Raw genomic sequence first — 12226 nt, 5'->3', positions numbered from 1 at the left:
ACACACTCACTAAAAGACTGAGTTTCTGTGCAAAAAAACAGACGACTGCACTCAAGGAATCGTAACCAGGTGTAGGGGAGGAAATACCTAGAGCATTCTTTGCTGCAGGAATGTTTTTATTAGCGTTTTACAAATGTCGCCATTTTGAGGTGTGTACACTATAAAGTGCACTGCAGACTGGATCACTCAATCAAATGAAGTGGGCCTTCAATGGAGAACCTGTGTCGAGGCCCTGGGTTATGCTATTTGAACAGCTGGCACAGTTTAGTTCGGCATGTTCAAATGTGCACAGGTCTGTGGTTGTCGTCCCATGGAGAGAAAAAACAGGCCGCTGCTGGCTTTCAGGGGGTATAGACTCCACTTTATACAGTAACATCAGACCTGAAGTGTTGATCCATATGTGCCTGTTCACATAGGATTTTTTTTTTTTTAATTTAGCTTCACATGCATCCAAACACACACAAAAGACTATTCCGGTACTTTTTAAAGGTGACCAAGAAAGTATTAACTTTGATGACAAAACAATGCAAACTTTTACAGAGTGGTCGATATACTGTATATGTCTGAGAGATAAATGAATACATGAATACTTAATTGATTATTAAGTATAATATATCATATTTTTTGTAATGAATATAATGTCCACATACGGTATTCATTTCCATTTCACACGCACACATAAAATCAAGACCTTTTTCGGGAGGACAGCAACTTTGGTAACGAGAAACCAAATACATTGAAGTTTTAATCCATAATGTATCATAAGTACAGCGAGCATTTTGAATTGTCACAGTGCCTGAGGAACCATTCAGGAAAAAAATCACCCAGTACTGACAGAGTGGCCCACTTCATCCAATGAGAGCCTGTCCGCTCTCATTTATCCAATAAAAAGCACCTTTCTTTAGCACTCTGGAGAAAGAAAACAGTTTCACGGCCAGTGCAGCCAGTCATGTGTGTGTGGTGTGACAAGAGAGTCCAGTATAATTCCTGGTGTTAACAGCTAATAAATTGGGCCCATCCCCCACTGCTCCACTGGCTCAATTATATCCACATGTAGTCATTATACTGCCGAAGCGAGCTGCATATTTTTGAAAGGTGGGTTTCCATAACACTTGGTGAAAGCTACGTTGGTTGCTCAGACACATGTTTGGGTTTGGTTGAAGCCAGACTCTGGTTGCATTAATGCAGAGGTGTTGTGGAATGCAATGTGGGCTAGTGTGAGTTCTATATTTTCAAAATGTCACCTCAGAAGGATAGTAGAGACAATACTTATTGCAGTTGAGGTGAAGAAAATGCCAGCACTCATTGTATGTACTTTTACATGTTTTTTTTTACCTCTGAGACTGAAAACGTACGCGTTTCGGCCTGTATGGCCTTCCTCAGCGTTTGTCAATACTTATTGCACACATTAAAGAAATATAATCATTATGTGGAAAAGAAAACAAAAACTTTTATCCAAATAGTTCCATTCCAAAATGAGACAAAGTGACAACTTTTCTTACCAATAAATATCAAAGTAATACATGTAGCCTCAGTATGCTGATACAATTCTATCTCCTTTGTCTAGTCTAGTGGCTAAAATTTTTGAGGATAGTGCCGTTCACGTTTTATTTTTTTAGTATTAGTGTCATTTTTTAATTAAGGCCTTAATTAAAGTCTTTACCAAAATTCAAAGTTCACACAGGCTTGAGGAAGTTACATGTCCTACAGTCGTGCTTATATGTGCAACAATAAAGATAAGCAGTTGCCTGGGAATCTTCTCTAGTATCAGGTTTGCTTTCTCTGATTAACAATGTAAAACATCAGGCAGTGTTATGCAAACAGAATATTCAAATGTGTTCTCTGTCATCTACTTACTGGTACATGAGCTGCTGTTTGTTTGTTATCATGTCTTTCTAACAGTGAAACTCAACTGATCTTTGGTCATGCTAATTCAGTAAAGAAACCGTGGTGTATGTTCAAAAGGCAAAAGAAAGACATCAGGTCTATCTCAGGTCTGCCATGATTTTTTTTCCCTTTTTTTATTCTGTTTTTCACCAAAAATATTTGAGGGGCGCTGAAATTGGAGCAGGACAGGGGCCAGCTCCCAGACTCTCTCTCATTGGCACGTGCCAACCTTTCCCCCTCTCTCTCTCTCTTGATCCCCCCACTCCCCCCATACATTTCTTTTCCAAAAGGAGAAGGAGAGTCTCAATGCTATCATTCTTTGATTCTGTTTGAATCTGACCGCGTGTGAGCAGGAAAGAGAGCCAAGCGTGCTTCCTGAGCAGTCTTGGTCGAGGGGTGGGGGTGGGGGGGGGGGGGGGGGGGTTGTAATAAGCAAAGGGGGCGGGTGGTTAAAAATAACTGGGCTATATAAACCCAGAGCTGAGTCCCACTCTCTCTCAAACTCTCACCGACTCATGCTCAGGCAGGACTTCCCGTGCAGTCCCAGAACTCCCCGCTCTCGCACATACACACAACTTTTCCATGACAGTTAGTGGAGTGAGACACACAGGGCCAGGATGTGTGTCCGAATCGTCACCACATGGAAAACCTACAGAGGCATGATAAATGTGTGTGTATGTGTATATTATAATTTGCCAACAACCTGCTGTGAGTGACTATAATTGATTTCATCAGTCCCAGATTGGAGGGCATTAACCATGAATCATACACATCATGAGCCATTTAACGGAACATCTTGAATATTGAATAATAACCAACCTGAACATTGTTCCCAGGTTGTTGGACAGATATTTTCAGGAGCAGGGATTTCGCACAGTATAAAATTGAGGCGATATTCTACAACTTCAGTGGAAATATTTCTCATTAATGACCCCATTGTAACCTATGCTTGTAATTCTGTCTATCCAGACACCATTCACTTGAATAATAATAATAATAATCAAGATAGGGCTCAAATTACACGCTGGAATCCCAATATGTAAAAGGCAAAACAATTCAAACTATTTATTTATTAATAACATTTGAATCTTTATACCATTGTTCAGCAAATACCTGCTAAGATCTACATAATCACCATTATGAAGAGTTCATGTGTGCCATTTACCATTTGAGCAATCAAATTTACACTGGGGTCTCTGCGGCGCCCTTGAGCGATACCAAGTGCAACAGTTAGCTGGCTGTCACAGGGGAAGTGGTTAAAAATGAGAACACTCAGTCACTCAGCAGATGAAAAGTGGTACCGCAGTATACAGAAGCAGATGCACTGGCAGCAGGGGTCAAGGTCAACATTCAGGGCTTCAGACACGTCTGTTGGTAATAGAGGCCAGTCAGGACACACTTCCTCTCTGGCATTACTGGTTCTCTCCTTGCTGTCTGACGTACTTTTCCACAGAACACACACAGCAAAAATTGGGGATCAGGATATGGAAACCTCACAGCAACCATTAACTGTATTGATGGGGGTTGATATGACAGCTTGAAGAGAAGAGAAATCAAGTCTGTCACAAGCCACTGAGCTCAAAATGTTATGTCACGTTCATTTGTGTTTCCTCCTATTTAGCTTTTGACAATTTCAGGATTTTACTTGATATCTACAAGAGTGCCAGCCAGGCAGTCAGTGTAGGTGGAGGCATACTGTAGGAGTGTAGGAAGAACGAAAAGTATTTGATGGGATTGGCAGGTGCACCTATAAGCTCCATCAACGGCTTGATGAGAAGGGGATCAGTCTGTCATCAGGTGCTGAGCTTAGCATGTCGTTACACTGATCAATTGAGAACAACCTAATTTGACTGTAAGATAACAGTCAGATCAGCTTTTTTCCCACGACAGGTTGTGTGCTGTGTGATGTCCCAGCACATAGTGTACACAATGTATGCCTGCTGGCTGTAATTAGCCTAATAGAAATCAGTCACCCAACAAGGATAAATATGCAGAGGCATTGGTTGTCAGTAAACATAGTCAAATATATTTACAATTTACAATGTAGGCAGATGCTCTTAATCCAGAGTGATTAACAGTAAGCAAGGAAAACACAAGGTAATAGATAAAATGCATATAGAAATTGTATAGGAGGATCATAGGTAAACTGAGAACCAAGCTTTCATCAGTCTAAACAGTTTCATATAAAAAGATCAATAATCTGTACATTGAAACTCCATACCATAGGATGCCAAATCTTTAATGATCTGGCATGACAATAATCATGACAACTAAATTACATTTAGACAAAGTGCACATTAGTCTATTTGTTCACTTGCATATTGTGAATTATATGTTTTATGTTATGACCAAGGACGCTAAAATAAGGACTTTATAAAACAGCCACAGGTGGCACATCAATTTTACATAATTTTCTGCAAGACTTGGTCCTTACAATTAGCTACTGGTTTAGGATAGCCTTCTCAAGCCACTCTCGGAAAAGCAGTCAAGCCTTCAAAGTCAGAGATGAGTTCTCAGTCAGGTCCAACTCCAACAGTTGTGGACAGTGGCAGTGACAGTCATTCCTCTAAATGTGATGCAAATGTGACCCCATCATCACTAAAGATGCCTCATTTTCACATGAATAGAATGTTACCTCAAATCATGTTTACATCAGGAGTGCGGAGAGAGCGTTGAAAGCCGTGTAAACGATGTGAGACGATACTGGCGCCTGTTTGGACAAGCCTGCTGCGCAGGAACAATAGCATCCCACCATTAATGATAATGGCTTGAGAACAACAGTTTGCTCTAAGCGGCAAGCAGGTGTAGACAACTTAACATGAAGAAGCAGCCAGGTAGCGCCGCATAGGCTGTTATTTATTTCCAAGTAATTTATTTTGATTCAAATTTAAATTAGCCTACCTCTAGCACACGTTTTTTTCTGTAATATATGCCTACATTATTATACCGATAATGATGTAGCGGCAGCCTATATTATAGTAGGCTATTGAAGCCTATTGAATAAAGCATGCGACAAATTCGTATTCTGTCCGTGCTGATTCAGTGACAACTGACGATCAGAGTTTCAATTAATCGATTTTCAAATAAAATATTTGTAAAAGTTTTGGTTAAAATGTTTTATTTTAAGTTGTTGCAGCAACATAATGTCATCTTATGCCAAGACACATTCTCTGATCTGCTATTGTTTTCGGCGTATAGGCTATTACATAATTGTCTGCCATAATGTTGTGAGTAGTGTAACTTGCTTGCATAGTTTTTCCAAAGCTACGCCACCCCCCCCCCCCCCCCGCCACCCCCACCCCCATATAAAGTGGGACGGACCACTTAGGTTGTGCGTCATTAAGAGGGGGCGGCTCTAGAGTTTATAGACGCGTTGCCTGGGGTTCACAGAGGCACACACAGAGCACACTAAACCAACGCGCGCTGCAGGACTCGCTTTATAAAGCGCTAAATTTACCAGCAATTCCACCATTTCCTCAACGTTGTTTCCTGACCTTCTCCAATTGGTCAGTGGAACTTGGCTTAGACAGTTATAAGGTTTAGAGGACCTCCTACCTTTCAAACTTGGTTCATGTCTTTGAAACGCAACAGTGGAGAAGAGACAGTAAGATAAGGCGCACGTATTCTGGTGCGGCTGAAGCTCTATTCATACGACTTTGACAAGAAATAATAATTATTTCTACAAAAAAAACGATGGCCTTATCCGGAGTGATGCTGCCATCATTTTCGACGTTCTCAAACCAAAGAGAAAAAACTTGGGAAATGGTAAGTAAAACCAGAAAGAAAGAAAACATGCCTGTGCGCTTCTTGCCATTTTGTTGCCATGCACCTGTCTGTGAGTGTGACAGTAGCAACACCATGTCTAACGTTCTCCCTTCTTTCTTCCAGAGGTGGAAAGGCGAGATGGAGAAGCCGACCAGTTGCTCCATGGTAGAAATGGTACATAACATGGACAATCACCACAGAAAGGACGACGAGGATCTGAGTAACTATTTGGATCTGGATTTTATTCTCGCCAACACAACTGGCTCGGATAGTCCGGCGCCCATCGGAGTCGGTGCGGAATATATGGGCTCTGCTGCTGATGCCCACCTATACACCAGCAGCCCCACGGCCACGGGGAACCAAGTGCCACAGTATGCATCAAACGACCACCGCTCACCGCCTCCACCGTACAGCACCAGCCTCATGGCAGAGCTGCTCCGGTCCGAGGGGGAGAACAACAACTATGGCATTACGCGCAACAACAACACGGCCGTTCAGGGAAGATTTTACATCAACACGGTGCCGTTTCCCAGACAGGACATTATTAGCATTGAAAACATCAAAGTTGAGCCAAGCATGGACGGTTACGGCCCCGTTCTGGGCATGGTGCCTCAGAGCTGCACCAAAATCAAGCAAGAGGGGAACGTGTCCTGCATGATGTCCTTCGAGCAACCGCGCGTCGCCATCTCCCCGCGGGCAGCCAGCAGTATTACCCCGCCGCTCAGCCCAGACGACCACCACCAGGGCGCCTCGGACTGCCACGCGCCGCTGCAGTGCCACTCCATGAGCTTCCCACAGAAATATCACTCGGCGGCGTACCCACACCACCCGGCGCCGCAGATGCAGCATCTGCCGTACCAAGGAGGTCCGCATCCCTTTGGCATGTACGACGAGGGTCTCGGCATGCAGCCGGGCGCACAGAGGGTGATGCTCACGCCGCCATCGTCTCCCCTCGAGCTGCTCGAGTCGAAACCCAAGAGAGGCCGACGCACCTGGCCGAGGAAGCGCACCGCGTCACACACCTGCACGTTCGCCGGCTGTGGCAAGACGTACACCAAGAGCTCCCATCTGAAGGCACATCACCGAACTCATACCGGTAAGAATAAAAAACATATGTGTATGGACATTATTCAACGACCAAAGGCGCGTAATTACGCATGAGGCGCGTAATTACGCATGAATCACAATGCACAGTAACAGTGCTGTAGTCTAACGTGTTATCATTATTTGTCCTCGCAGGTGAGAAGCCCTACCACTGCAGCTGGGAAGGTTGTGGGTGGAAATTTGCTCGCTCCGACGAACTGACCCGTCATTTCCGCAAACACACCGGCCATCGTCCCTTCCAGTGTCACCTGTGTGAGCGTGCCTTCTCCAGGTCTGACCACCTGGCCCTTCACATGAAGAGACACATGTGAAGAAAGCCTGCTATAGCCAAATAAGGACTGGGGGATCATACATGGGATCTATTATGTGTATTTTTTGTTCTTATGTATTTTTTAATTTAAATTGTTCTCTACATGACCAAAGTCTTTTATATATGGAAAAAAGTTTTAGTGTTATTATTTTCTAATAATGTAGCTGGTACTACTCTGGTTATTATGAAAGCTTTAGAAAAGCTGTATTGGTTGTTTGATTAACAGCAAACAAAACAAAGGGGCTGGCCCTGTAGCATATACTACTCTTCCTTGATAAAACTGGAATGCTGTGTTTGACACAAAGTGCCTTTTTATGACTGTGTGCTACTGTAAAAACTCTTCATGACAGAACTACAAGTAACACGGCCACCAAAAAGTCCACGACAAGTTCATGTTGACAAGAGTGAACTGCACATACTGTAGCCTGCAATGTGCGAAGACAATGTTTTATTATTTAAACTGCCTCAAAGTTTGAATGGCTTCAACACTTAGATGATATTGTATCTTCTCAAGTGAAACTGCATACTTCTGGGTCCAGCCCCTCTGTGCAGGGCTTGATGTCCTGTGTATTGTTATTTTTTACTTAAATTTATATAGATATGTACATGGATTTTATACTGTAAATTGTGTATTTATTGTAAATATTAAAACAACGAACTTGATATTTTTGGTATTTGGGGAACTTCTTTCAGCAAAGACACACCATTCATGCTTAGTCATCTATGTCCTTTCATCATGTGAAACATGTTCACACTTTCACACTTAAGACTTAATGAACTACATCGACCAACGAAACAAGAGCTAGCATACTTTACCTATAGGCTTGCTTAAATAGACATAGTGGTCGTATACAGAATGCCACTATGTACCTACTCTCAAAAACAAAACAAAAACCTGGTTACTTCATTTACACTGTGATGTTTTCCAGCTGCAGGACAGAGAAGTGCAGCCGCTTGTGGGCTTAGCCTATAAATACAAACACTCAATTTCCATAATTACAGAGTGAGCTAGGAGCCGTCTGGACAGAGGGGCACAGCAAACCCTCGTCAGAAAGCCCATAGACTCGTTCGGATGGATAGAAAATTATAGTAAGACATCAAAGAGCCTTAATACTACAATTACACAGAGTTGCCCCACGCTGCAGTTTCAAAGAATCGAACCCTGCATATGTCTAGTGTCAGCGGGCACTCATTTCACAAACATCAACGCTGGAATTGACTGCATGTATCAAGACCATTAATGGCCAGATTTGTCAAGAGGATGAGCAAATAAAAATGTAAGGGAAAATGTAGATAACAGATACAGAGATAGTACATAAAGCTGTTTTATTCCATTTGTGCATGAATCATACATCATCATATTACTCAGGCACAACACACCTGTAGGAATAGTGGTGCCACTCAGTCCATAGCCTGTTATGATAGTCCTGTAGTCAAATGATAAATAAATGTTAAATAATGTTAAACAATGCACCTAGTACCGCTTATGGGGACTGCTTTGCCTTAAAAGTCATGCGGCATGGGTCAAACATCTTGCTAGAATTCATCTAATTTCAAAATTGAGGAAGTATATGGGGCTAAACATAGCTTCAGTGGTGAAATGCAAATACAATACTATTCTCATTTCACTTTTCTGAAACCATTTTTTAACTCTTAAGCTCAGTTTTAAATAACGACTACAAACTTGAAATACTAAGAGTGAATATGAGAAAAATAAGTTCCCCAATCTTCATATTTATTAACTATACTTGAACTATTAATTTGGTGTGAATTATGGAGCACTGCAAGATCACCATTAATGGAGCCACCGAGCCGGTATCAAAAATCAAGATTTAGAACCAACACTTTTGCAGATTAATTCTTCATAACTCACTGAAATGTCATTTACAAATATCTTTTTAGGTGAATGTTGGATTTGACAAGTTTACATTAAAAAACAAGACTTCTTAATCTAGGAAATGGTATGTTACGTTTATTATATTAAAAGTTATAGTTTTGAGAAAGCCAAAACTTTGAAAGGATTTTTTCCCTCCCATAATGAATGACAGATATGCAATAATATGAATGTCCACATGTCTTTGGTGGATAGATAAGGCGTGCTGTACATCTGCATGGGTACAGCCAGCTTCCATGGTCATGCATTCCATGGGAACTACTTCCACCAACATATCAACATTGGAACAACAATCCGCACATACAGAAAGTCTGGCATATACATACATTATGTGCCAAATAAATCTGGTGTTATGATGGTATGATTACACAGAATCAGTATAAGAGACATTTAAACTCATCCTCCTGCCAGATTGAAAGACATGGTTCTACATGAATACAAGTGATAAAATGGGTGATTCGGGCACATGCTGACATACAAGGACAATTCAAGTTGTAACCAGATATCAATCTCATCATCACTGCTGTTGTGATGCATCTCTAGTAGAAGGGCAACATTTAGTGTAACAGCACCAAAGAGGTCAATCAGGTTTACAGTGTCCTTTTTTAAAGGGAGTCAACAAATAATCAATTTCTCTTTTTGTACATGACATCATTGAATTTCATTCAATTTCAATGAATAAGGAAGACATTAATAATTAACCGTTTATGGCACTATAAATAAATGTGAGGAGTTTGGGGTCGTTGGGAGAATTAAGAGGTTACCTTTCATTCGTTATCCTTTGCTAGAAGATGGGAAGAACTGAAAATGACAACAATGGAAGGATTGTGAAAGGGCCCCAAAGCAACTCTGTCCGCTCTCTCTGGTAAATGATTTGGTTAATGAGTCATAAAATCATCACTTTTCGTCATCAAATGTGTAGTAAAAGCCACAAAACAAAAGGTGTTTTGTCAAAGGTGAGAGCGAAAACCACTTCCAACTCCAGAAATAAAAATTTAAAACATAATTAAAAAGGAAATTCCACTCTCAGTCCCTGTAAAAAGTTGCTTACTTACAGAGTAAAATGAACTCTCTACAAATCATAAATATCTTCCTGTTAAAACAAGTTAAAAAATGTGCTAAAAAGGCAAAATGATACTACGCAGTTGGTTTCGACATAGTTTGCTTTGGAGGCAGAGATTGCTTTGGCCAGCCACATAGGGAGACTTAATCAGTTACATGTACGCCTCAATCTGGTAAATCATTTTAATGTTAACTGGCAGTGGAATTTCCCTTTAATAACTTTTTATGGAAGCATTGCCTACGACCACTTAAGCTCTAATTTATGCTTCGTCACACAATAGCAAAATTGCTGATTTACAAGCTCTGCTATTCGAGATATTTTGGAAAAGGTTTGCCTATAATGCCATGCCCAAAATAGGGACACCAGGTTGAGAGTGGTTAAGACAGGTGGATTATTACGCTTTCGCATTGCTATTACAAGGCTGGGGTGTATAAGGCAACACATTGTCAAGCCATCATCAAATAATATTATATTTACATTAAGTGATTTCTGAAGGCAAACAAATAAAAAGAATACCTGAAATCAGATTAACAATCACTGCCTAAAAAGTAGTTACCTACTCAGTTTGACTTCCATTATGAATGTTTGAAGTAATCAGAGGTTATGATACAGTTTTATACAGTGCATTTACAGATACTTCATAGACCACAGATGCATTCCTTTTTGCATATAAATAATAAAACTAAATAAAATATTTGTAAAATGTTGATTTCCTCACAACACAAAGAATCAAGACGAAAAAGGAAGTTGCCTGTAACAAAGATAACAAAGCTATATACATTGTATAGTCAAGCAGCCAACCGATGCGAGTTGCATGAAATCACTATGTTCTACAGGGGCTGGACATGACATAGTCCTTCATTATAGCTGCTGCGTAGCCAGGAAGCGCTGAAGATTAAAACGCTGGAGGATCAGACCAGAGAAGCACAGGGTTCTCTCACAGGAGTGGTGATGGGGTGGTTGTGTTTCGGTCAGTGTACCATGTAGTGTTTGGACAAGTCTGCTGATGAAGGGGGGTTGGACTCGATTGCAAAACGTAGAGCCTTCATCTGAAGCAGCACTGGCCTTTAGTATGAAGTGGTAGTTGTACACCGAAAATCCTCAGTGTTAATCCCGGAGTGTAAAATTGGAAACAGAATTTTTACACTCAGTGCTGAAAAACAACACAGGGTTGTACGTATGGCGATTGGCGTTCCGCCATCATCCGTTCCATTCAGTGACATGGTCAAATGTAGTAGTGTGTAATCTAGTCCTGTGGAAAGTATGGTAGTGTTGAATATGAGTATGAGCAGCATTTGTATAGGAGATACTGGCGTCAGGAGTGGTAGTAGCAGGGGGGGGGGGGGGATCACGGCGGTCAAGTCAGTTATGTGTGCTGCCATCCCATCAAGGGTCTGCGTGTGGAGAGTGGTCTGGGTTCAGGTGCCATCAAGGGTCTGCGTGTGGAGAGTGGTCTGGGTTCAGGTGCCATCAAGGGTCTGCGTGTGGAGAGTGGTCTGGGTTCAGGTGCTGGGCATGTCAGCCCTGCTGAGGGCGATGGCCAGCTCCAGGTCTTCCTGTTCCTGGAGACGCAGCTTCCTCAGTCGCTCCTGTTCCTCACGCTCGCTCTCCCGCTTGGCCCACTCCACCTGCTGGCTCTCACTTCCAAACTGGTAGGAAGGAGGAACGGGGAAATGTTAACCGCCCGGCTGGAGAGGAGGAACAGATGCCTGCTGAGTTACGCACGCACGCAGCGCACACAAACACACACAGCAAAACAAAACAGAAAGGAACAAATACTGGACTCGAAGATTTATCAAAATATGATTAATTTCCAGTGTGATAATGATGGATGCAGTACAGTGACTCAAGTGAGATTTTACAAATATAAATTTCAAATATTTGCATTGGCCTACCTCAAAAGGTTGGCTGGATCTTATACATTAAAAAACAAAAAGTCACAATAACCCTAGCCGTACAAATTAAGTTCAAATACTGCCATTAGCCTACGTCAAGAGGTTGGCTGGATCTTATTGTAAAATATAAAATAAAAAATTTATGTTGATCTCAACGCGAGTCACAATAAAGTCCTGAAATTAAGTTTTAATTTAGGGGGTAAATAATTCCTCACCAGTAACATGAAAAACTATGTTGTAAAACAATAATAATGATCATTACATGATCATTCATCGCATGTATTTTAATGTATTACCAATTGTTTTAT

The 12226-nt window shown here is 41.5% G+C and overlaps 2 protein-coding genes across 2 annotated transcripts in view; one reads left to right on the top strand and one right to left on the bottom strand.

The window, feature by feature from the left end:
• Window positions 1–5294: 5294 nt before the first annotated feature.
• Window positions 5295–7729, top strand: klf2b (Kruppel like factor 2b). The gene is made up of 3 exons (XM_083781231.1): window positions 5295–5652; window positions 5776–6748; window positions 6892–7729. Exons 1-3 carry the CDS (start codon window positions 5581–5583, stop codon window positions 7065–7067), a joined length of 1221 nt encoding a protein of 406 aa, XP_083637357.1. The 5' UTR covers window positions 5295–5580; the 3' UTR covers window positions 7068–7729.
• A 646-nt stretch (window positions 7730–8375) lies between these two features.
• LOC310870780 (epidermal growth factor receptor substrate 15-like 1) overlaps window positions 8376–12226 on the bottom strand; it is a 35743-nt gene continuing 31892 nt past the window's right edge. Inside the window, 1 exon segment of the mRNA XM_083782085.1 lies at window positions 8376–11672. Within this exon segment, the coding sequence (XP_083638211.1) occupies window positions 11526–11672 (147 nt within the window). The 3' untranslated portion in view covers window positions 8376–11525.

This window comes from Protomyctophum parallelum, assembly GCF_964188405.1.
Source record: "Protomyctophum parallelum genome assembly, chromosome: 14".
NCBI classification, from domain to species: domain Eukaryota; kingdom Metazoa; phylum Chordata; class Actinopteri; order Myctophiformes; family Myctophidae; genus Protomyctophum; species Protomyctophum parallelum.
This window is presented reverse-complemented; position numbering and strand designations above follow the sequence as displayed.